This window comes from Mesoplodon mirus (genome assembly GCF_964341445.2).
Source record: "Mesoplodon mirus genome assembly, chromosome: 1".
Lineage (NCBI taxonomy): Eukaryota > Metazoa > Chordata > Mammalia > Artiodactyla > Ziphiidae > Mesoplodon > Mesoplodon mirus.
The window spans coordinates 191,211,707-191,238,638 of NC_138976.1; the positions used below are offsets into that span (position 1 = coordinate 191,211,707).

General features: G+C 42.2%; 1 protein-coding gene and 1 long non-coding RNA gene across 3 annotated transcripts in view; both read left to right on the plus strand.

Annotated features, from left to right (window-relative positions):
* Positions 1–16,451, plus strand: part of LOC309811558 — a 30,943-nt gene extending 14,492 nt beyond the window's left edge. For both annotated transcript variants that reach the window (XR_014295210.1, XR_014295211.1), the window contains exons 2-4: positions 6,951–7,068; positions 7,699–7,862; positions 15,794–16,451. This is a non-coding gene — a long non-coding RNA (uncharacterized lncRNA). The remainder of the gene's footprint in view (positions 1–6,950; positions 7,069–7,698; positions 7,863–15,793) is intronic.
* A 236-nt stretch (positions 16,452–16,687) lies between these two features.
* Positions 16,688–22,060, plus strand: LOC309806962 (uncharacterized protein; the record flags this gene model as incomplete). The annotated part of the gene is made up of 3 exons (XM_082626076.1): positions 16,688–16,721; positions 16,872–17,122; positions 18,821–22,060. 3 exons carry the CDS (start codon positions 16,688–16,690, stop codon positions 20,771–20,773), a joined length of 2,238 nt encoding a protein of 745 aa, XP_082482202.1. The 3' UTR covers positions 20,774–22,060.
* Positions 22,061–26,932: the final 4,872 nt, after the last annotated feature.

Consider the following 26,932-nt stretch of genomic DNA (forward strand, 5'->3'; position numbering starts at 1 on the left):
GTATAGCTGATTCACTTTGTTATACAGCAGAAACTAACACAACACTGTAAAGCAATTATACTCCAATAAAGATGTTAAATTAAAAAAAACAACAACAACAATGAGATACCACTAAACACCTATTAAAATGGCCAAAATCCAGAACACTGACAACACCAAATGCTGGCAAGGATGTAGAGGAACAGGAAATAATCTGTAATGTTTTGTAATGGACAAAAGCCTTGACAGACAGTTAACCAAAGAAAGATACACAGATGACAAATCAGCACGTAAAAAGATGTTCAATATTATTAGTCGTTAGGGAAATGCAAATTAAAGCCACAATGAGATAGTAGTGTAAACCTAACAGAATGCCTACAAACCAAACCAAAACAACAGCAGCAACAACAAAACTGATGTGACCAAGTGCCAGTCAGGATGTAGAACAATTGGAACTCTCATTCTCATACATTGCTGGTGGAAATGCAAAATGGTACAGCTACTTTGGAAAACATTTTAGCAGTTTCTTATAAATTTAACAGACTTAGCGTACAGCCAAGTTATCCCAGTCCTAGGTATTTACCTAGTGAAATGAAAGCCTCTGATGACACAAAAACCTGTACGTGCATTTTTCTCATTTTTCTCTCATTTTCAGCCTTGATCCTGCCACCAGATGTTTCAACTGCTTTTGGCTTCTCAGCTTGACTCTCAGTTTTTCTTACAAACTTTCTTTATAACTCTTCCTAATCATCCTGTTCTTTGCTGCTTCAGTAAGTTACGCATCTTAGCATCAGCCCCTGGAACATAACCCCTAGCACCAGCAAATACTCCACGTAGGACTACTAGTTTCAATTATAAGCATGATGTCATGCAAGCCCATTGCTCTGTTTTATCCATAAACATTTTTAAAAAAATAAATACACAATAGCATGTACTCTCTAATGGGCCCTCTACTAATTTTTAACACACTGGAAACTACCAAACTATGAAGTTTTACAAAAATTGCAATAAAACTTCTCTAATGGCTCTGTTTAACTGAAGAAAATCCTGAGACTGAAAGACAGTACATAAAAATAAATTGTTAAATTTTACAACCACTTATCTATATATATAAGGACTTTCCTAATGCTCTTCAAAACAAGTCAGAAATACAAACAAGTGGGCTGGGGCTCAAATGTAAGATTAGATCAGCTTTCTTTTTGGCAGCACCACAGCCTGTGGAATCTTAGTTCTCCGACTAGGGATGGAACTCGGGCCCTCAGCAGTGAAAGTGCAGATTCCTAACCACTGGACCGCCAGGGAATTCCCTAGGTCAGCTTTTTTTTTAAAAAAAAATAGCTACTTTTTTTGGTGTATGTTTTCGAGTTTAAAATTTTTGACCCAACCTCCCACCAGCACTATACTATCACACAAAATAAATATAAAATTACAAAAAGTGCTACTTAGGAATAAGAAGGGTATCCTGATGTGTATAGGACTGACATGCAGCCTAACCTTGGGGATATGGCTATCAGGGAAAGCTTTGCAGAGGAAGTGACATTTAGGCTGAGACTGAAAGAGTGAGTTTATTTGAAGAAGAACGTTTTAGACAGGGAAGTACACAAGGGGGTTGAAGTGGGAAAGCACTTGCACTATGAGGAACTGAAACAGACAGTACAGTGTGGTGGTGAAGTGCCCAGGTTCCAAAGTCAAATGGCCTGGGTTTGAATCCCAGCTATGCCCCCAACTTGCTGTGTGACCTTGGAAAAGTTACATAACCTCTCTGGACCTTGGTTTCCTCATTTATACCTACGTCATAGGGTGTCTGTAATTGTTCAGTAAATATTAGCTTATTATTATTCGGACTGGTGAGATTAAAATGAAGCGGTACTACAAGATGTTGGAGGGCCACAATATCACAGAGGTTTTTAGGCCCTATTAAAGATTTAGGATTCATTCTAAATGTAATGGAAAACTATTGAAGGATTTTAAGTAGGGGCGTGGCATCATGAAACTTGTATTTTAAAACATTAATCAATTGACAAATATTGTGCTTCTGCTTTGTGGCAAAAAAAAAAGACTCTCATGAGCTAAACTTTTCCTATCAGTCCAGGCTTCTTTTCATTCTCTCCTTTGTCTCTTGATCTTCTCATATGTGATAGTCACTTTCTGGTAAGTAGTAAGCCAATTCGAAGTTCAGCCCTCATAGGAGTGTTCTTCCCTTTCCTCTCTCGCTTCTCAAACACAGTGTCTCAGTGTCAGGGAAAGTCTACTACTCTTCCCTGGAAACACGGGAGTACAGCTGATCTCCGTACTCTTTTTATGCTGGTCTTCAATTGAGCTCTTTCACCCTGTTTATCTCTAATCCATCCCTGACTGTTAGTTTCTGTCCTTCTGGAATCCACTTGGGATCAACAAGCACCACCAGCAACCTCCATTACGGTCATCATCTCAGTGGCTCCGGTGTCCCTTGGTCTTGCTGTCCTCACAGTACTCTAGGGCTACACAGGGACTGTTGAACCTCTGCATTCTAAACACAGACCACTGAGAACGAGCAGCATTTGGGGAGGAGTTTTACCCAGACACTTGCCTTCACAGATGCTCCTTCGTTGTCTACTCTCCCCTTCCCCACCTCCACATCAAACTTAGAGCTTCTCCAAGGTTTGTACCTGCCATCAGGCTCAAAGGGTCTCAGATCACCTTCGCACTATCTGAATATTTCTGTTACATCCTCCCACCTCCATACCCCTACTCTCAATGAAAGTGCTTTCTTTTACTTCATCATTTTCTCTGGAGGGAGTTTCTCCTCTATCTTATGGTTCTTTATGGTGGAGAACATACTGGTGGAATGGCTACAAGGGAATACGACTGGATTTGGGAAACATGATTGGGGTTAGGATGTCTGTGAAACAAATCCACATTAGTTTATTATTAAAATACCACCTCCATTTAAATTATTTGTTTATTGTCTGTCTCCACAAGATACAAGCTCCAAGAGGGGTGGGTCTCCCTTGTCTGTCTTCTTTACTGCTACATCGCCAGCACCTAGCACAGACTGCTACTCAACAAATATTTGTGGAAAGAATGAAAAAATAATATGAGCAAACCAATAAATAATGAGTGACTTGTGCTATGGCACTAGGATCCACTGGAGCACTCTGAGCAGAGGATGGAAGCAATCAGATTTGCAGGTTATCAAATGTCTTTGTATGGACTAAATGTCCCTTACAAATTCACATTTTGAAACCCTAACCCCAATGTGATGGTATTAGGAAGTGGAGCCTTTGGGAGGTCATTAGGATTAGATGAGGTCATGGAGGTGGAGCCCTCATGAATGGTATTGTACCCTTATAAGGGTCAGGATAGAGCTTGCTTCCCCCTCTGTTTTCCACCATCTGAGATTGCAACAAAAAGATGGCCATCTACGAACCAGGAACTGGGTCCTCACCAAACACTGAATCTACTGACTGGCACCTTGATTTGGGCTTCCCAACCTCCAGAGCCAAAAGAAATAATTCCTGCTATTTATAAGCCACCCAGTCTATGGTATTGTTAGAGAAGCCCAAACGTACTAAGTCTTCAAGTTGTCACGTCATCATACACAGCAGTCTGTATTATCCTCCCAAGTAACAGTTATTAATTCTCAAGTAGACGTATTTCAGTGGGAGAACTCATTACTGTAGATATTCAAATCTATGAACAACCTCCCCAGAAGAGCTGAGGAGATGTCACAAACCTAAGACTGCCTCCTCCTCTCTCTACATCACCTATTTTTACCCACTCCATCTCCTCACATCGTAGCCCTTTAGTCAGCTGCACTAGTTAGCCATTGTAACCCTTTCCGAGAATTTCAGCTGAGATCTGGATACACAGCCCACTCTGATGTGGTATTTGCATTTCGTGCTTAATTTGTCTATAACATTACAAATTCCACACTCCTACATTTCTACTGTTATAATCATAATACTATTTTGGTACTTCTCTTCTACAAGTGAGATTAGCATGTCTATGTAAAATAGAAAAACTGTTGGTCGTCTCCCTAATGTGTCTAGGGGCTTCATCCAAGCCTGAAGTTTAAATTCTCAGCACCTGGGACAAGGCATCTGTTTATGCAGGTTTCTCAGTGCACTGAAGTGCTGCTGTGGACTCCTGCCTGGGTCTCTTCATGTCAGCAGATGACCTGGCTGACTTTTCCTTTGGTAACATAGAAGGAACCTGAGATCAGAGACACCATTGGGAGTTTTCTCCTAAAACAACAGCTCTTGTTCCTAAACCTTATAGGATTTTCCAACAGAATGACAAAGCATGGAGGCTGCACCATTAAAGGAGGTGCCAGGAAGCCAGTGGGCCTAGTGTCCAGAATAAAGAAAGCTTAAGGGCTTTGCAGCTAGTACTCACACCCAGAGCAGAATCAAGGGAGTGTCTCAGGAAGGGGCCTAGAAGAAGGCAGAAGAGCCCCCAACACATTTCCATCAAGATTGGGGATATTTACTCCTGATATTCATGAAGATTTCTGGTATGACTGTTGGTGACTGTGTGACTGTTGGTCTCATTTTATGAAATCTTGCTGTCAGAGAACTAAAGTTTTAAGCAGGACAAAGAAACAAACAAACTTTTCAGACAGGGTCAGGAACATGGAGAGAAACTTCCCAGATGACCTTTTTGGGCATATTTTTCAATTCCATAACTCTAATTCTGACCTTAAAAATCTACAAGTTGGGGCATCCTTGGTGGCGCAGTGGTTGAGAGTCCGCCTGCCGATGCAGGGGACACGGGTTCGTGCCCCAGTCCGGGAAGATCCCACACGCCGTGGAGCGGCTGGGCCCGTGAGCCATGGCCGCTGAGCCTGCGCGTCCAGAGCCTGTGCTCTGCAATGGGAGAGGCCACAGCAGTGAGAGGCCCGCGTACTGAAAAAAAAATCTACAAGTTGTTCATCAACTCATTTCAGTGTCCGAAGAGTGAGGAATAAATTGGGAAACTGCATCAAAATTTAGATGTATCCAGGCAAGAACCCAGACTGAGAAGACATTGGTGGAAGCTGGAAAAGAGGGCAAGAGGCCAAAATCACAGATTGTGGAACTCCAAATTAACTCGTTTCAGGGTCATCTAAGCAAGGACTCTGGCTTGCATGTCAATCCACAGCCCTAATACCCTAACAGAAAGAAAAGTGTGAAGTCTTTACCTTGCGGGGGTAGGGGCAGCTGTTTCCCCAGAAATCACCTGAGGTTGAGAAGGCAACAGTGAGAACCTGGGGCTCCTCTCGACCTCCAGAACCTTCTCTCTGGTCTTCTGGCACCTGGCATGTCCCAGGGACTTAATTCTGATCCAGTCTACTCATCTTTACCTGCTCTTTTTCAGCATGGCCAATATTCCTCTCCCTTTACCTCATCCCTTCAAAGCAGGCTCTGGGCTAAGGGAGTTCAGGATGCCTTTAGGTGATATCCTTTCCCACGGCTGCCATCCCACTGAGCTGTCTGCCGCTCCAAGGCATGCCCAAATGTCAGGAAACTGAGCCCATTTTTCCTACGTTGAAGCAGGTGACTTAAAAGGAATAATATTGTAATGAAATTATAGATACTTTTTCTATCTTAAAAAATTTCAGTATGGTGGTATTATTATTTATATTATAATAAATAAAATAATATTTTCTTTAAATATATTATAAATTCCTAAGTATATTTTTCCTAAAATAAACAAGTATATATTTAAATATTTTTATATAAATAGCTTAAACATAAACACTTAACCTATTGCTATAACAAAATACTATTTGGATATAAATGTTTCAGGAACAAGTTTTTCCACACATATTCTAAATATACCCTAATCATGCTTCTATTCTCTATCCCAGCCTAACTCCCATTAGAATGTAAGTCCCTCCTCCACAATGATGTGAGTCCTCCCCATCCTGCCAGAATATAAGCTTCATGCGAGCAGGCACCCCTTTTTTGTTCACCGCTCTATACCTAGCTCCAAGAACAATGCTTGATAAACAGTAGTCACTCAATAAATATTGCTGAATAAGTGAAGGTACATCTGCATGCATCTTTACCCAAAGACAGGAACACGAAAGAAAGAAATCAAGTGGAGGCAATAAGAATGCATATGTTACTTGGGTCTTGTTACAGTATTAATAATGGATAACATGTATTAAGCACTCATTAGGTAAATACGTTAGGCACTATGCTAAACACTTGATATGTAAAAATATGATATAGACACTATTATTAATTTTATTTTTTAAAAATCTGAAGAAAACAATTTTTGAGAAGTTAGTGTTGTTATTATGTACCTATATATAATATCTTTTTTAATTTAGCAAAGTACTAAACCATCTTCATGAGTTACTCTTCATAATAAAATTAGAGAATAAAACAGTGTTCAAGTTCTTCTTATTCGGATTCTCAAAGTCACAAAGGAAGTAAAAGAGGTGCAATAAGGATTTTGATTCCTTAATTCTAGTATATGGCCGAAGCAGCTCAAAATTCTTCCCAGAAGACAAATACAAACATCTGTGGTACTGTTGCCCATGTCACAAGGTTCTGGTGCAGGAAAGTTAATAAGCGATTACAAAATTCTTTGTAAATACAAAGTGCTATAGAAATGCAAAACATCTACAACAACAATAATTAGTTCTAATCACCATCTCTCTTCTGTGTGCAGCTGTCTCTCAGAATTCACTTTGGGAGTTGAATCACCCCATCTCAACAAATAAAGCAACCTCCCTCTTTCTCAGACCTTACTAAGAAGCCGTCCCTCATTCCTCCCCCCAGCCATGCCCAAGCCACCCTCCACCCCCTACACACATCCTTCTCCCACATGATGAGCAAAGGCTGAATGCTGACATTAATGCTCTCCTGACAGCAGAAAGCAGTGATCAGACAGGTTGAATGATTCAATGGAAATTTAATCGGATCTCATTTTAGCTACGTGTAAGAAGCAACCTGCTGTGAACTAGAATTGTACTGCTGGAAGATATCTGATTCCTACAGGCCTCTCTTCCTTCTCTGCCCTGGTGAATGACTGCTAAAGGAATTTAAAGCATGTAAAACATGATAAACATTGATTTGTTGCCTTGGCCATTGAACTGGACATGTTGCCTTCTTGCAGGTAAAACTGAAGAGGAGTATGATAGATTCTAAATTTTATTTATAAGGGTGAAGCTTTTAAATGTACTCACTTAAGTTGCTTCTTGAGGCAGTAATGTCCTACTTCCTTTAAATTAGACTTCCAGCTTTGAACCCAGTTTATAAAGCAAAGCAAAATGAAACAAAAACCTAGACAAAGAAACCTCTGTCAGTAGAACACTTTAGCAAAGACTGATGACCTGAAGAAAAAGGTTGACAAGATGCGATTGGTCAGTTCACTGCTCTGAAGGAGAGGCATCCTTTATTTGTGGCTGCCTAGGGAAGGCCAGTTACAATGCAGAAAAGCTAAGAAATCGTAGGAGAAAGTGGAGAAACAAACAGGAAAAGAGTGAAAAACTGGACGTAAGAAAAATGGAAGGTATAGAAGAAACAGCAACTTTTACAGTTGATTGTGCCACAGTTCAAGCAGAGTATAGCGACCACTGTTACATTGTTGGCCCCCCGTTATCTCCCAGTATTTGCCTCTGTGTAGTCCTCTTTCTTAGAACCTGAGTTGGGAGTATGACTTATTTTAATTAACTGGAAGTGGCAGAGTCATGCTCTATCAGTTCTTGTTCCAAGCCTTAAGAAGTTCTGCTTTTGTTCTCTTCAGAGCCATGATCTGCTTTATAAGAATTCTGTTAGCCTGCTGGAGCTATGTGGAGAGGCTGTCAGAAAAGCCACATAAGAGGGAGAGGCCCTGAGAGACAAGCCTGGCCATCCCAGTGTCTCAGTCAAGCCCAGGCCCCTGCTGACCTGCCAGCTGGATGAATCCACGTGAGTAGCCTTCAGTAAGATCAACAGAAGGGTCACCCAGCCAAGCCCAACCCAGATTGCAGAATTATGAGCAAATAAAATGTTCATTGTTTTAAGCCACTAATTTTTGGGATGGTTTGTTATACAGCAAAATACAGCTCCTGGCATGCTAAAATGAAGTCAGTGATCAACACCCAGTGACTCTACTCTCTGAGACAGTATTGTGTGGACTGAAGACGCACGTCTGGGACCAAAGCAAGCTTGGTTCAAATCCTTACTTTTTCACTTTTTAGCTCTTACGGCCTTGGGCAAGTTATTTAATCTTTCTGGGGCTCAGTCTTGTTATCTGTGAGTGAGAGAAATATTTCTTCTCTCACAAGATAGTTAAGAAATGAAATGAGTGAAAGTTTGGGGCACAAATTAAGTACCCACCAAATCTTATATTATTTGTTATATTCCATTTCCTTCCTGTCGTTCCCTCACCCCCTGAGGGGATAAAAGTGATCCAAACTACATTAACTCTTTAGGGTAGCCCTGTGACCTGCTAAAGGCAGTTCTGTCATAGGTCAGTTTTGCACGTATATTTGACAAACAATTGTTGTGTTTATATGAAAAACAGGTAAACTCCTAAAATACAGGTGATGGACTTTATAAATGATAGCAGGTTTGTGGGGCACTGCTGGAGACAATGCACATTTGTGTCCATGTCCCAGACCGCCTACACCTGCTCCTCTGCAGTATCACAGCTGTTTATTAGACTAAGCTGGGGTCACCAAAGAATACTGAAGTTACATTCAGCTTATTTTATTGCAGAAGGCATGAAGGCACATGCTGTATTTCCATTTGGTTTTCACAAAAATGCATTACTATCTCAATGGTTTGTGAAGTTCACTTAGGCAAAAATTGCAGATTTCGAGTTAGTACTGCATAAACTTTGGTGTTTGTTGAGTCCTTGTCTTCATACTGGAAAGAAGAAAGTCCTATATTGAGTGACTAAATTATGTGCAGACACGAAGAGAAAACACACACATGCACACACACGAAAGAAAGGATTAAGGAAAAAAGAAATAAACCTCCTCTGGCCTCAGTTTCCAATTTGTAAAATGAGAAAGCCAGACTAGAAGGTTCTCCAAGGTCACTTCCAGCTCTGAGTTTTAGCAGACATCTCAAATTCTGTGCATTTATTAGCCCTTTGTGAGATTAAAAACACAGGTTGTTCTCCAGCAAAACTTTAATTGCAGAGCTTTAATTAGAAAAAAAATCAAAATACTCTTTCAGATTATGCTTTTTTAATTTTAGTTTTAATTGTGTTTTTATTGTTTCCATATTATTTTAAAAGAGAGATGAAAGCTGCAGTTTGACAAATTGCTACATCCGTCTGCTTGCCGTACAACTGCCCTAGCAAGTTAACTTAAAACAACTTTCTAAAATGTACTTTTAATGAGAAACTTAGACCCTTGAAATTTGTATAAAACATTTTTTTCCTTCAGACTTCTTATAGGGCTGTAGAGTTTCCATACCTCAGTGCCAAGAGTATGGCAGAGGAATTTCGCTCAGCTTAGTAATTACCTTGTGTTACTCTAGCTCAAAGTTGTTTTTCTCTTAATGGCTTAAGAGAGCCATTCAAATGCTTTGATTCTAGTAATACAAGTTTTAATGGGCAAGCTAGGTGACTGCCCATGTAAGGTTTAGCCTATTAAACTGGCCATGTCCAAAGCTTATGCAGAGTAAAATCTTACTAGGGACTCTGAATAAGGGCAGATCAACGTGGAAAAAAGCTTGAGAAAATAAGAGAGCTAAAGTAAGTCTGGGAATGTCCTTCCTCTCTCCAACTAAGATCCCGATTATAGTAGACATTTATTTTTGCCTTCTTTCATGGCGAGGGGGAAAGAGCTCCCCAAAGTCTCCCTGTGTGCTTCCAGAATGTTGATTCACCCGCAGGCTTCACAGTGGACCATGTATATGAGACCACGGTTTCTCAGACTATCTGTGGTGAAGGACCAGTTTGCTTCATCTCCCACACCCCCATCCACTGTCGACTGGTACTTGTATAAAATATAGTAAAAATGAATCACTGGAAAAATGACACACGAACTATGACATACAAAATATAAGCCTCAGTTTTTATTATTAAATTTAATAACTCTCTCAAATTGCAGTACAAGTTTCTAACCATCCTCAGTTTCTATACTTTTTTTTTAACATCTTTATTGGAGTATAATTGCTTTACAATGGTGTGTTAGTTTCTGCTGTATAACAAAGTGAATCAGCTATACATATACATATATCCCCATATCTCCTCCCTCTGGCATCTCCCTCCCACCCTCCCTATCCCAACCCTCTAGGTGGCCGCAAAGCACCGAGCTGATCTCCCTGTGCTATGCGGCTGTTTCCCACAAGCTATCTATTTTACATTTGGTGGTGTATATATGTCCATGCCACTCTCTCACTTCATTCCAGCTTACCCTTCCCCCTCCCCGTGTCCTCAAGTCCATTCTCTGTGTCTTTATTCCTGTCCTGCCCCTAGGTTCTTCAGAACCATTTTTGTTTGTTTAGATTCCATATCTATGTGTTAGCATATGGTATTTGTTTTTCTCTTTCTGACTTACTTCACTCCGTATGACAGACTCTAGGTCCACCCACCTCACTACAAAGAACTCAATTTCGTTTATTTTTATGGCTGAGTAATATTCCATTGTCTAAACTTATCTTGTTGTAGATGGTAACAAAAATGTGGAAACAGGCATTGGTCCACGGACCACACTTTGAGTAGCACTGACCTAGACTAGGCCAGTAGTATTCTCTGGTTCCCAGTAATTATTTCATGGGTGTTCTTATGACCTGAGCTGGTCCCAGTCACTTGAATGTTGGGACTTTGGTTGAGAAACTGGGACAACAATTCTGTTTTTCCTGGCTGGATGCCACCTTGGGACTATAAGAGAAGTGGCTTGAGAATGAGTCAACACCAAGAAAGCAGAACCAAGAGGTAGCAAGTCAGAAACTGAATCTGCTCCTGTGTTATAGAGAAATAGAAGCCAGTAAATTAAAAATTTTGCTCAAGCTAGAATTCATTAGGTTTTCTATCATCTTCAAGAGAAAGAGTCCTATGTGATATAATTTGCATGTTTCCCCCTAACTCTCAGTCACCTTGCCAGTCATCTTTCCAAAACAGAGATCTGGGAATGCCATTCTTCTGGTTATGAAAACCTTAGCTTCCCACTCCCTTGGTCCAGAGTTCAGGCTTCTTAAACTATCATTCAAAGTCATTCACAGTTGAGTCCCCTTCTTTCTCAGCCTAATTTTTTTTTGCTACTCTCATCCTCAGACACATGGCCAATGCTTTAGTGTGACCACACATACACTTTTATATATGTTATAGGTTTGCTCATGTTCACTTTAGCTGGATTGCACTTTCTCTTCCCACACCCTCCTCTGATTTTCTAAGAATAGGAACTTGAGAACATAAGGTGTTCATTACTTTTAAATGTTAAGCATTATGCATCACCATCATTCCTGCTGACTCAAGGGCTAATTTTGAGAGTGTTGGCAGGAGGGCAAATTGATGCACCCAGACATTTGACAAAAACTGCATTTAGACTCCAAAGCTTTCATTTCATAGGGAGTCTGATATGGTTATATTACCAAAATCTCAGAAAACAACAAACTTAGACAAAGTGTGACTTTAAGTTATTGCAAAAATGAATAAGAAATGAAAACATACGTCTGCACCAAAATGTGTACACAGATGTTCATAGCAGCTTTATTCATAATAGCTGAAAGTGGAAACAAACCAAATGTTCATCAGCTGATCAGTGTATAAACAAAATGTGGTATATCCATAAAATGAAATATTACTTGCCATGAAAAGAAGTGAAGTGCTGATACATGTAACAACATGGACTAACCTTGAAAACATTATGCTAAGTGAAAGAAGCCAGATATAAAAGGCCACATATTGTATAATTCCATTTATATGAATGTCTAGAATTGACAAATCTATAGAGAAAGTCGATTAGTGGTAACCTAGGGCTGGGGAGAGTGATGAGATTGAAGGGTGAAGGCTAGGGGGAACAGAGTTTCTTTTCTAGAGTGATGAAAATATTCCCAAATTGATTGTAGTGATGGATGCACAACATTGTGAATATACTAAAAGTCATTGAACTGTACACTTTTAATGGGTGAATTATATGGTATGTGAATTATGCCTCAACAACGTGTTTTTTTTAAGAAAAAGAGTTTATAGGAGCTTTATTCATAGGTTCCAAAACTGGGAAGCAACAAGATGTCTAAGGTGAATGGATAAATCAACTGTGGTACATCCAGACAACTGAATAGTATTTATTCAGCACTGAAAAAAATGAGCTATTAAGCCATGAAGATACATGCAGGAACCTTAAATGCATATCACTAAGTGAAAGAAGCCAATCTGAAAAGGCTACCTACACACTGTATGATTTCAACTATATGACATTCTGGAAAAGGCAAAACACTGGAGACAGTAAAAAGATTGGTGGTTGCCAGGGGTTAGGGTGGAGGATGCAGTGAAGAGGCAGAGCACAGAGGATTTCCAGGGCAGCGAAACTACTCTGTGTGATACTACAATGGTGGAGACATGTCACTATACACTTGTCTAACTCACGTAAACTATGGGCTCTGGGTGATAATGATGTGTCGATGTAGGTATGATTGTAACAAATGTCCCACTCTGGTGCTGCATTTTTTTTTTATTTCCTTCCTCCCTCCCTCCCTCCTTCCCTCCCTCTCTCCCTTCTTTCCTTTCCTTTCCTTTCCTTCCTTTATGCTGTGTTGGGTCTTCTTTGCTGCGTGCAGGCTTTCTCTAGTTGCAGTGAGCGGGGGCTACCCTTCGTTTTGGTGCATGGGCTTCTCATTGCAGTGGCTTCTCTTGTTGCAGAGCACGGGCTCTAGGTGTGTAGGCTCCAGTAGTTATGGCTTGTGGGCTCAGTAGTTGTGGCTCACATGCTCTAGAGCACTGCCTCAGTAGTTGTGGTGCACAGGCTTAGCTGCTCCGTGGCATGTAGGGTCTTCTTGGTCCAGGGATCGAACCCATGTCCCCTGCATTGGCAGGCGTAACCACTGCACCACCAGGGAAGTCCTGGTGCTGGATGTTGATAGTGGGAGAGGTTGTGTGTGTAGAGGGGTGTTGGGGGGGGTTAGATGGCATATGGGAGCTCTGTGTTTTCTGCTCAGTTTTGCTGTGAACCTTAAACTGCTCTAAAAATTAAAGTCTAAAGAAAGAAGCAAAGGAGGGTGAGGAGGAAGGGGGTGAGGAACAGGAAGAGGGCCAGGGCAAGAACGGAGAGGAGGAGGAGGTGACCTCATAAGGCCCATCTCAGTTGGCACCACGTCTGAAATTTTCCCTGCCTCTCTCTCGTCTCCCTCCTGGCGGAAGAATTAATTGCTCTTTCATCTGTGTTTTCATTGTGTTCTTATTCCTACTTCTTTTATAGTTCATATCACTTTATTATAGTTGTTTGAAGGCCTTACTTACTGAACTATGACCTGCCTGAGGGCAGAGGCAATGCCTTATTTTCTTGATATTTCTACTAGAAATACTACATGGTAGAGTTCAATGAAAGTGTGGTGTGTGTATGAACGAAGAACATCTTAAAGCGGCAGTGTTAAGTTCAGTTTTAAAGTATTCTACTCTAGACTAATCTGTTGTTCTTCAGGCTTTTTGGTAACCTAAAAAAAGCTCCCTCTACGTGGCTCATCCCTGGGACTGTGGCCAGGGTGTGAGGCAGTGCACTGAGGACATGTGACAATCCTAGACGAACGACTTATCCCTACTGAGTCTCCTCCAATAGGCAGCGTACTATTCTAGTAGAGCTTTTGGAAAATACTCTTTCTTGGGGATAATCTAACCATGTGCAGCCTGAAATCTGGGACCAGACTTCTGTGTAGTGACGAAGGTCAACTGGGAAGATGTCATTGGACGGAGAGGAGAAGATCTCACTCTACTGAAAGCCACCACTGCCACCTCAGGATGGCTGCCTGAAATGCTCTGGTGAGAGCTTTATTACAAGGCTTTGGTGTCAGATATATGTAAAATGTGTGACATGTGTTCCTGGGAGGGATGACATTTTAAGCTTTTATTATTCATTTATACCTTACTGAGAATCATATGTAATAGAGTTCTTGAAAGTAGGTTTTAAGAGGGCAATAGAGAAAACTTATCAAGATACTGGTGCTAAGAATGAAAAGGAAAAGGTACCTAAGAGGTGATAGGATGCCAAAAATAGCTTTTCTTTACTTCCCAAATTTGGCCTCATTTAATGGATAAAGTGAATATTCTCAATCACATAACCACTTTAATTTTAGTACCAGGGCATACTTTTTAAGAAGTCACTTATTTATATTGTTTAAAATAGTAGCATGGAGAATGTGGGGAATTTAGTAGGCAGGGCTCTACTACTTACTTGCTGAATTGAACCATCTAAGGAAGTTTCTTCCCGTCTCTGAACTTCAGTTTTATTTACTGATAAAATGGGCACAATAATACCTGTACTGTTTACATCACAGGATGTTTGTGAAAATCCACTGAGATCGCTGAAAGCAAAATGTTTTATAAATTAGACAAATAAATTTATAATTTATAATTGATGTTAGTCTAGGAAGGATAAGTGCTGTGAACTTCTGCTACTAAATACCAATGGAGTTTATTTGTGGTTGGTACAAAAAGAAAAAAAAAAGCAAAGAAAAGTGCTGTACATTTAGTCCTTTGTTTCTTTCAATTTTGAAGGAGCTCTACCAGGTTCTGAAAAGGAATCTTATTAACATTTTGGGAAAAGCCTTTTTATTGAAACTTCTTGTAAGTTTTACACGCAAGGCACACACATGTATGTAAGGATATCTAGCCAACATGTGCCCTTTTAAAAGAGAAAAGCTCTTCTTTAACCATCTTCTCCAAGAATCGTTAATTTGTATCAGAAAATTGGAGAGGCATGCAGGGATACCTTCCTAAGGAGCATAAAATGTCTGAGCAGTTATCACCCATAGCATCTGTCCCTTCTCTGATCTATTCCAGAGATCACTTGCCAATTCACAAATGCCATGGGGGACCTCTCCTGTGCGGTTATGTAACTCTTGACCTGTGTAGGGCTTGTCCCTAAAACTGCACCATGAGGTCCTTAAGGACAGAGCCTGCGACTTACAGGTACTTGTGTCTCCTAGTTTCCAGCAGGAAATATTCATTAAATGAAAACTTGGCTGAGGCTGCATATCAAGGTCAGGAGGAAGTGGTGCCTCTTGGCAGATTTTATCCTCAGGGTAGGTTACCTGTTCCTGCATAATTGAAAGAATACTCTGTGGGTTTGAAGGCTGTCTAACCCTTTCACAGGAGATCAAGTAACTGTGCTAGGCCATGGGTGTCAAATAAAGGGCATCACAGTTTAAGAAAGACATGAGAAATTAGGAGACATTTCAGAGAACAGCTATCATGAAGATAAAGAGTTTAGAAAGAAAGATGTAGGAAGAGGGGAGGGAAATACTGGGATTATTTAAACCTGACAAGAGGAGCTGAAAAAAAGCATGGCAGGTAGTTGATTTTCAAACATTTATGGGGATGATTATATAGATCAGAGCTTCTCAACCTTTGTGGCAAGGCACACTTAAGAAAAGATTATATTTACAGGGCCCACAAGGATAATCAGGTAAGGCTGCTCAAGACTCGATTCTTCTCTAAGGCTTTGACATTCCTGGGTCCCACCGTGCCACCAGAGGACTTAGCACAGCCTTTGGGTAGTGTTATGGACAGAATATTTGTGTCCTACCAAACTCATATGTTGAAACCCTAAGGCCAATATGATATCATAGTATTAGGAGATGGGGCCTTTGGGAGGTGATTAGGTCACAACAGTGGAGCCTTCCATGAATGGAATTAATGCTCTTATAGAAGATACCTCACAGAGCTCTCTCACCCACTTTTTCTGCAGGGTTGCTGGGAGAAGACAGCTGTTGACGAACCAGGAAGTAGGTCTCACCAGACACAGAATCTGCTGTTGCCTTTATTTTGGACTTCCCAGCCTCCAGAACTATGAGAAATAAGTGTTTGTTGTTTAAGCACCCAGTCTATGGTGTTTTGTTACGGCAGCCCAAACTGACTAGGACAGGGATTTGTGCACATGTTAGAAAATTGATGTGCCCTAGTCAGGGACTGTCTGTATTTTAGGTAGAGTAGGAAGAAGTAGGGTCAAAACAAAAGATGGAAGATTGGAATAAAATGAGAAAACACTTTATTCTTAGATTTGAAAATACCAGATTGGTTTGTCAAAGGGTGTGTGTGTGTGTGTGTGTGTGTGTGTGTGTGTGTGTGTGTGTAGCATGTCCTAAAAGTCTTTAGGCAGTTTAAGCTTCACTAACTTCAGAAAAATAAGTGCTACAGACTTATCCTCAAGATCTCGTGAAAGTTTAATTATTTACATTTATTTTATAGTAACTTTAGTTTTGTGAATGTTGAATAATGAATTCTTCATTTTAATTATTTGAGTCAGCCCCTCTGACTGAAGATGGTAACGGCTGACTGCAACAAAAAGTAAAATTCCCTATTCAACATTCACAAAACTGGATAAAAGAACTTTTAAGTTCTTTAGAACTGGGTTTGTGTAGTGAAAAGATTCTATAGGAAAGATGGATTTAAGGACATATATGATCCTGAGTATAAATGTGTGGGTACAAGCAAAAATTCCAGACAGTATTTCAGACACTTAAGGCGGTGGAATTGGTGAGACCCAAGTCAAGTTTCTATCAAACAGTAGAGGGGACCCAGGTAGTATCTGGGTTACCGATGGGACAAGCAGAAAATTTCATTACTGTAAATATATGAAACCATGAAAGGATGGAGTTGGAAAATAGGATGGCAGGGTAGGACAGAGGGACCTGGAAGGCCCAGCAGGGGCGGAAGGGGTTGCTGAACTGGTGGGTGGGGGAGGGGCCGTGGACACACCCTCTCCATGTTGTCCCCTCCCCCACACTCTGAAACCCTTTGTGACTCTTCAGTGCTCTGTGATGCAGGCCTGGGACTGCTCAATAACTTCAGTAACTTCAAGCAGCCTTGTGATTCAGAAAACGGAATTCAGAAAATGGAACGCTCTCTCATTTTTGAACAGCTTATTGACCCATGTCTGAGCTGCGATGCAACATCCTTGGATATTGACCAAAACCTGGTCATCCTGTGCGGGTTGTGGTTGCTTCTTCTGTTGCTGTGGTACCTGGTGCGCTTGCCGTTTTCATCTATCTTTAGTAAAACCAAAGACATCCGAAAGGTAAGCAGCCCTGAGTGAGCCCCCAACGGAGATTCTTTATTGTTGTTTCCATTTCTATTCCCACATTTTTTTTGTGTGTGTGTGCATTTTTTTATTAGTTTCTGCTTTATAACAAAGTGAATCAGTCATACATATACATCTGTTCCCACATCCCTTCCCTCAAGCATCTCCCTCCCTCCCACCCTCCCCATCCCACCGCTCCAGGCAGTCACAAAGCACGGAGCTGGTCTCCCTGTGCTCTGCGGCTGCTTCCAGTTGAAGCCCATGTCCCATCTGAGTGTTTGGAGGACTCCAGGATAAAATCCCAAACAGTAATTCTGTGGCCCTGGGTTGGGTTATTTAGAGAGTTTGGGATCTCTGCAGGAGAACAGAGTTCCCCATTGCTTGATCATGCCTCACGTTCTCACGTCAGGCATCACTCGACAAAGCCTTCCTTTGTGCTGGGCTGATCAGAGCAGCAATGCTGAGCCTCTGACCATAGGCTGGAGCCTGAGCTCCAGGATACAGGGTCCTATCTGAGGGACATGGACGTGACTGTTGGCCTCAGATGCTAGGCCCTGCTTGGGCAGATGACTTCTGACTGAGAATATCAAGTGTGGACCTCATAGTCGAAAGTCCTTCTTTGAGTTTGTCAAAGAAGAAAAAAATTGAAAGCATTTTAAACCTTTAAAATTGATAAAAAGAAGGAACATAAAGTTCTGTTAATTAAAATAGAGTCATATTATTCATGGGTAATGAATATCTGAGTTTCCTAGAGAAGAGTGAGAGAAATGAGCCCCAGCCCTTCATTCTTTTCTTTTGTTCTCAGCATCAGGGCAGAGCCAAGAGGAGAAGGAAAGATGGAACACCAAAAGGTAAGGTTCTGCCTATCCCACCTGAACTCTCCAAGGGTGACCCTTCCTGCCTTTTCCAGGAGATCCAAGGTCCCTGATCTCTCAGGATGTCAACTGCTAGGTACAGTTTCTCTCAGAAACCATAGTTCTCAGAGGAGAGGCTTGTGGGAAGGCAGTCAGAGCCTGAGACACTTCTCAGATTCCCTGCTCTGCTCATCGCTGGGCATGAAGCAGTGATGGACCTGGGCAATGGGTGTTTCCCAACAGGTGGCCAGGTGAGATGTCAAGAGTCAGAACTTCTGTGTCCTGACTTTGTAAAAGTCCTTTGACTTCCTGGATGATCAGATCCCTCTCTAAGGCAACACTGATCTCTGGGCTTCACATCGTGGTTTTGAGCATCACATGAGATAAAATGCATGTGAAAGTACTTTACAAGAAGCAACATACACATGTTAATATCATTGACCATTTGACCTCATCTACTAATTCTTGGGTCTTTCAGAGTCTAATATCCCAAGGGTTTCCCATAAGGGGACTCCTTTATTATACCTATGCTTCTACCTTCATTACATATAACCCACTCTCCTGGTTTCTCAGGTTGGAGATGTCACCAGACAGAAACAGGGGAGAAAATGCAGCTGATTTCTATTCTGAAAAGGTGACTCTTTCCCCTTCTTTCCTGATCCCCCCTTAGCATGTTCTATGCAATTCCAGGGATTCAGTGCAACCTGCTGTAGTCATGGCAGGGGGCAGCATAGGAATGAGTATGTGATGAAGGCCTTGAGGTGAGGGCTATTGAGCATGTTGTGAACTCATGGATGTGGAGCAATGTGAAGGGGCAGCAGGCTTCCAGTGACCCCACCCCTGCCAGGCCAGCAGGTCCCCCTTTCCTTGTTCTGGTCCTGGTTGCATCTTTGTACTTCCTGTCTTCTGCAGCACCCTGGGCCGGCACGATGACACCACCCGCTTGCGTCAACTCTTATGTCCAGACCCCTTCTGTGAGGTGTGTAATAATGCAACTGCTGAGGTCAGTCGGCTGCTACTCCCAGAGGCCCTGGAAGATTCTACTTCCTCTGTGTCCCCGTTGGCTTCCACAGCTTCTGTGACTGAGTCATCGTTTACTCTGTCCCCTGCCTTCTCAACAGTCCCTCCAAGGGACCTAACACCAGCCTCTCTGCTTGAGCCTTCCCCACTGCCCACCTCCGTTCTCTCCCCTAACACAATGACCCCCTTAGTTGACTCTTTTTCACCCTCCCCATTGGGTCATTCTCTGGCACCAGAGCCTTTTCCTTCCTTGGATTCCAAATTCCCTGTGGACTATTCCCCACCCCAACCCCTTGCCTCTCCCCGTCTCGTACCACATGACACTCAGACAGCAGGTCCTGTTCTCCCACGAGAGGTCACTCTGTCTCCGGATACCATTTTCTCTCTTGACCCCACCCTTTCCCAAGATATCAACCCCTTATCAGATTTGTCCCAGGCAATGAATCACCCCGATGCTTTTGCTTGTCGTCATGCACCACCAGCTCTGTCTGTTTCACCACAGCCAGACTGCATTTTATCTGTCACTCAATCTAAATCAATTGCCATCTTACTGAAGCCTGTTCCTGAGAACTCACTTCCAGAAAGCCCTGGTGTAATGTTCCAGCTAGAGGAAGATGTGGGGAAAGATCTGGGACACAGCCTAGAGAATGGCCCAAAAGATCACCTGTTGAATGACCCAAAGAACGCTTCAGGTAAGGATCTGGGGTATGACTCTGAGAAAGACCTAAACAGTCAGATGGTGAGTCTCTCAGAGAAAAATTCAAGGGTGTCAACAAAGAGTCTAAGTCGGAGACAACTTGAAAATGTCCTAAAAGTACATTTGAGCAAGAAGTTGGAGGACATACATGAGGGTCGGCTCCCTGAGACTGTGCGTAATTCATGGCATGCTATCAAGCAAACATTGCTTCTTTCTGTGAAATCCCACACCCAAACGAAACAGAGAAGTTTGCCATCATCAGTGGGTGAGGCCTACCCCCTGAATACCTTCCAGGACCTGACTTTTGTTGATTCCAGTCCACAACAGATGCCGGAAGCCCATATTAAAAGGTTTCATATGAGGATGTTGTGGGCCCTTCCCCGCAAGGTCCTTGAATCCATACAGATCTTTAAATTGAAAGATGCCTCATGCCAGTCCTTGTCTCATGCCAACTTGCCCCCCTCAACCAATGTGATTTCTGAGGCAGACTCCAAATCTGGGAGCTTCAAGTCCTTGAGAGGAAGCTCTACATCTCTCCATGGAGACAAAGTGGGAACAACAAATTCAGCCCCTGACCTGGATCGTTCTCTCACTGCCACCTCGCCTGTGGGCAAAAGAGGACAGAGGGTCCTGAGACAACCACGCTCTGATGTCAACCGTGGGCTGGCAGAGGGTGTTCAGAGAATTAAGGATGCCAGACAGACTCGTCTGCCTGTCTCCCTCTGCATCACAGGGAAAGCAGGTCATAGACAGACTCAACCAGCCAACAGATATCCCCAAAAGCTGCTTGCAAAGCAAGCTGGGGCCAGATATGAGCCGAACCATAAGAGTGTGAGTTCCAGTGATAAAGGAGAAATGCAACAGGGCAAAAAGGTGGAGAAGTCAGAACCTGTTTCAATGCCCAGATGGTCTAGGGAGGTATTCACGGCTGAGGAGCTTGATACTCTTCAATTAAAAACTAGTGGCATGTTGGCAACTAGCAAGCCAGGGAGCTCCCAAATGATAAATGTGAATGAGAATAAAGTAGAAACTACCGTGACCACTGGAAGCCCCCCACCCAAATTACCAGTTCCATAAGATCCTAAATCATTAGACCTTAAAGAACAACTGTTCAGTGAGTTAAACTTTAAACTGGAGAACAGGGAGCATAGCCAGTGTCAAGGCCAACCCACTGACACATCCCTTGCTTCAGACAACTTGACTTACGAGGCCTCACTGACTCATGCCCAGGGTGTCTCAGGTGGGGACATGGGAGCTTCCCAGGTGCTGCATGTCCATTTGGAGGACAGAGGAATCAGGATGGAGCAGCAGCAGGAACCTTGGGTCCCTAAGCATGCCTTAAGGAGGTGCCAGGATAAGAATTTCCCACCAACTGCAAAGAGAGTGAGTCCTCTGGAGCCCAAGGCTGAGGAGCTCGATCGAGGGGTTAAAGGGTTTGGGACATCCCAACTTAGGAGGAAGAGTTTCCCTACTCAGGAGATGGTACTAGAGAAGACACTTGCGAGCAAGTCTTCCCAGATCCTATCACAGAAGGGACAGCCTCTTCCTGAAGGCCATATCAGAAAAAGAATGAAGCACTTCTTGCAATGGCTTTTTTCTGGGATAAAGTACAACAGGCAAGAAGATGCCCAGGAAAAGGGCAGCCCCATATCAACTGTGCAGAAGAGAGGCCTAGTTAAAAGTAGAGCTGCCTTTACTGGGACAACTGAAGCTCAGAATATCGCGACAGGCATCAGGAAGTTCCTAGATGAGAAACCGGGGTGTCAGTATGCAATGGATGTCACCTACTCTCAAGAGCCCCTTCCTTCCCCAGTGCAGTTTAGGAAAACTCAGCAAAAGGCGCAAGTGCAGGTGTGGACAGAGCCTGTCCAGGGGCATCCTTTCAACCACAGGGCTCCCTCCTGTAAACTGACAAATATCAAGTCCTGCCATCAAGAAGCTATCTTTGCTGGCCAGAGTTATCCTCCAAGTAGTACAAGACAGATCAGAGATAAGAAGAGACACCACCAGAAAGTTATGGCATTCAAGGACCAGCGACTGTGTCACAAACATCCCCCACCAGTGTCCCACAGGGAGCCTGTGCCCCATCCAAGCCCCACCCGCAGGCGTCAAGCTGGCCAGGCACCCACCACTGCGCTCAGCACTGCTGAAGGCCCTGTGTTCAGACATCTGTCTCTACTGTCTAGACAGAAAACACTTCCCCAGAATTTCCAGGGATGAAGACTTCCCATCCAGAAATAACTCCTTCCTTGTAAAGATTATTGATTCTCCCCAATAAATATTTATCTAATAATAGTGTATCTTTTCTGTGTACTGTGTACTGTGTTGGGGGCATGGGTTTTGGGTAACTCAGGGGCATGGGTTTTTGGGTAGCTCAGGGCTTATGTGTAAGGGAAAGGAAGGAGATAGTTCAGCTCTTACTGATTGCTTCCTTTGGCTTTGGCTAAACGGTGACCAGTCCTCTGGAGTTCTTGCTGAGAAATAGATATTGTGCCCCTTCCACCCCCGCCACCCCCCCGCCCCGCCCCAAAGCCCATTTCCTCCCTGATGAAATTTGAGGAGATGGGCTTTGTCTTCTGCCGCTTAGCTTAGCCTTAATGAAAATGTATTGCAGCCCACATCTCCCCCCTCACTGAATGTTTTATATCTTTTAGAGAAGTAGGGGAGATAGGTCTTTTATACCTGAGGAGTGTTAATTACAGATATACTTTCTGAAAATAATGCTGAAGAAGAAACAACAGCTTAATCATTATTTAGAACTCAGTGACCAGAGGCTCCTAGAGGGGGCTGAACCCTGAATGGCACTATTTGAGCGGAGGTGCTGCTCTACTGGACCCTGGGCTACTTGCCGTAGGGTCCAGGAACAGCACAGCAGCTGCTTAAGAATCTGTTATGTGGGTCATGTTAATGTATCGGGAGAGCATACTTTAAACTTGACATGGAGGTTTCCTTACTAGAAAGGCACCCTGGGGAAGTGGTTCCCCTCCCGGGGCATTTTTTCAGGCTGCTCAGTTGATGACTGTTTTTTTTTTTTTTTTTTTTTTTTTTTTTTTTTTTTTTTTTTTTTTTGCAGAGGAAAAGCACCACTCAGCTGTCAGTGGTAGGAATGTTGACCAGGCAGCCACCTACCTCCCAGGGTAAAATACAGCTGAGAGTAAGCAAAAGATGTCTTAAAGTGAGTGGGAAAGAAAGAAAAAGTGAAGGGAAAGAATGTCCTTACTGGTGGAACAAAGTTCATGCCTCATCATTCCCATATTCTGACCCTGTCCTGCTCCCCCATTCCTCAATCTGATCCAAGCACCATGTCCTTGAGGCTGACCAGAGAACTGCACGGCACACTGATGCCTTATATCAAAAAGGCATGGGGGTGTCTTTGAGTACTAAAACAGTATCTCCAAGGATGTCATCAAGATGGCATCCCCCTCTTTGGGGAAGGTGATCATGGTGCTTTCCTTCCATCTACGCTTGAAGGGAATATACAAGATATTGCCCTTAGTGTGTACAGTTCACCAATCAAGATGAAGGTGCCACCACTGATATTAATAGCCTTGGTGGAGCCGTGGTACACCTCCCCAGGATACCTGCAGCTCATGAACCAGAGGTGAGTCCTAGACTATGCACTGGGGTATCAGACATTTGGGGGCTTACCATGGACCTCCTTTTTTTGGCCAAGGCTGCACACATACCCACCCTTACAATGAGGTCTAGAGGGAAGGCAACTCTACTTGTACAGACTGGGACTCAAAAATAGGGTGAGTATCCTAGAGAGCACCTGAAGTAGTTTTTCCAGAAAGACTTATGGATACTGGGTGTTAAAACCAAAAAACAAAAATAGATGTCCACTACAGCCTTCTCTCACTACTTTTATTTTCTTATCCAGAGTTATGACATTGACCCTACAATATCTGAAGCTTATGGTCACACAGAGAAGGCAGATTCCGTGGAGCCCCCGGGAGAGGGACAAAAGGTGGGAGGGGGCCCAGGGTGGGGAACATGAAGAGGTGAGGAGTGGTGGAGGGCTCTAACCTCCATGTAGATAGACCTATCAGTAACCCAGCTTCCCTGTTCCTACATCATCTCATTTTTACTTCCATTCCAGTGCAGTCACTGCCACACTGTAGAGCTTATTACCAGGAACACTTCTGCCATCTGGAATAATACAGTCTGACATTCCACCCTTTGGCCTCATCCTCCATCCTCCCAACTTATATACTACTTGTTAATTTTTCAACTTTAGGTCGTTTTTCCACTTACTCTTCCTCTATCCACCAAGCCCTTGTTTTCTTTTTCTCTCTCTCCAAGGTAGGCTTGGTGGTCTATCAGGTAAGCAACATTTAAAAAGCTCCACTACAAATAGGTCCCATCCAATCACCTTTAATCCTTCCCGTCTGGCAAAATCCCCTATCTCTGCCTTTTCCAGAAATACCTTCCCATAAGTAGCTGATGACTATTGGATTAAATCTCACAAACAAGTCTACTGATGCCATGATAAATTCAGCCCTCATGCTACCTGGAAATAATGCATCCATTCCACAAATTCTTATTCCATGCTCACTAACATGTGAACGAAACAAATGGAACTTAGGTCACTGTTTCCTTAGTCCATTTTCTCTCCAGTGCTACTCAAATCTATTTCAAATCTCCTTCACTTTTCTCAAATTTAGGCCATCTCCACTTGCTCAGTAGATGTGCCAAACCACCATTCACAGAGGAACTAGTAGTCATGAGATGGGAAATTTTCATCAAAATCCTTAAAATAAAAATTTCCCATTCCTCCTTTCCTTCTTCTTTCCTGTTATATGGAAAGAAGTTTCTTTCCCAACGTCAAAGGAATTACACTTCCTGAAATTTCCTTATTGAGAGATAGCTAAACTCTAGTCTTGATGGACTGATCCCCCTGGCCAGGTATTCTTTTGCTCCCTCCCTCTCCTTATGAGTCACTCTACATCTTTTATTATTTTTAAAGCTTTTTAGTACAAAAATGTTTAAACATGCACGAAAGCAGACAGAACAATGTAACCTCCCATACACCCCTCACCCAGCTTTCATGGTTATCATTTGGCATGTGTGATACATCCCATCTTTTACACTATGATTAAAGTGAAAAAGCCCATTTAAACATCTTGTCATCTATCTCTTAAGACATATGCTATGTGCCCATGTCAGAGCTCTCACATTTCTTTGATACTTATCACCTGTGGTACACAGTTATTCACAACAGATGTACACAGCATTGGTGACAAAAAAGCATTGTGCTTTAGAGGCGCTGGCAATCAGTTCTGCTCTGCCTTTTAGTCAACCCTAAGGAGTCATTTGAATGAATTCCTCCCTCAACCCCATATAAGAAGTAATCTTACAGGTCAAATTCAGTGCACAATATTGCTTTCCCTTAATCACACAGTAACTATAACATGCAGAAAGAATAGAAGTAGTAAACTGTGCATGTTGATAAAGACTTGACATTACTATATGTGTTTTCAAATATTTACAAGAAAATATTTTTCCTGTCACATAGTTAAAATGAGCTATTGTGTTCCGAGTTAAACACAGTAGATAAAACACACTTGTTTATCTTCTCTCTTTCCCCAAATGCCATTAAAAGCAAGAGTAGATGAAAAAAAAAAGTAAGAGTAGGTGAAAAGAGGTTCAACATCTCTAGCCATCAGGGGAATGAAAACCAAAGCCACTATGATCTAACACTTCACACACACAAGAATGACTAGAAACAAAAAGTCAGATTAAAACAAGTGTTGGTGAGAATGCAGAGAAACTGGAACCCTGATACACTGCTTGTGGGAATGAAAAATGGTACAGCTGTTTTGGAAAACAGTCTGGCAGCGCTTCAAAATGTTAAACATAGAATTACTATGTGACCCAGCAACTCCACTTCTAGGTATATACTCAAGAGAAATGAAAACATATGTCCACACAAAAACTTGTAAACAAATGTTCATAGCAGTATTATTCGTAAGAGTTAAAAGGCAGAGACAACCCAAATGTCCATCAACTGATGAATGGGTAAATAAAATATGGTATATCCATGCAGTGTAATATTTTTGGCGTTAAAAAGCACTGATACATGCTACAACATGGCTGAACCTTGAAAACATGCTAAGTGAAAGAAGCCAGTCACAAATAACCACGTATGATTCCATTCATGTGAAATATTCAGAATAGGGAAGCCAAGAGAGGACAGAAAGTAGAGTAATGGTTGCTTAGAGCTGGGAGATGAAGGGTGGCGGGTAATAGCTAAAGGTTACGGTGTTCTTTCTGAAGTCATGAAAATGTTTTTAAAATTGTGATGCACATATCTGTGAGTATACTAAAAATCCTGGAATTACACACTTTAAATGAGTAAATTGTATGGTATGTGAACTATATCTCAATAAAACTATTCAAACAAAGGATTTAAAAAGAGTAAGTGCTTAAGGATGACTAGAAGGAGAGAGGATACAACAAAAGATGTCAACACATTTTTGGAAGATGGAAATCTGGTGGAGGAATGGTAACTGGCGAGCAGAGCAGACGAAGTGCTGGCAAACCAATTCACACCACAAAACACCAGAAGACGGATGACCTGGTGGCACCAGATCAGAAAAATTAGGGGTTCCATGCTGTAAACACGTTGATTTTTTTCCTTCTTTTTTTTTGTATTGTGTTTAATTTAAAAACATTTGTTGGTGGGGAGGGTGTGGTGCTCTTCTTCAGCATTTTGTAAAATCCTGTTGAAATGTGCAGAGGGTCCCAGGTTTCTTGCCTGGGACAGAATGTGAGATAACTTTTGAAGCTGGCATTACACATTTCTGGGGTTTGGGTATGGTGATGGTGGTAGCTGCAAGAATCAAAGGCAGAAATCCCAAAGTTTAGGTAAAATCCAGGACAGCAGGCAATGGTCCATTTTTTAAATGTATTTATTTGAAAATAACTAAACTTGTGGAAAAGATGCATGGATGGTAAAAACTATGTACCCTTTATCCAGACTTACCTACTAACATTTTGACCCATTTGAGATCTCTCTCCTCTCTCTGTCTCTGTTTCTGTCTCCTTCCCTTCCTGCCTCCACTCTCTCTATATATGAATATGCACACACACACACATATATGAAAAATATGCATACATTTCTGAATATTTGAAAATACATTTCATGCACCATGCACCTTCTCCTTGAATATTTCATTGTGTATTTAAGAAAAAGAAGATTCACTTACATACAGTACAATTAGTTTTCCCCTTCAG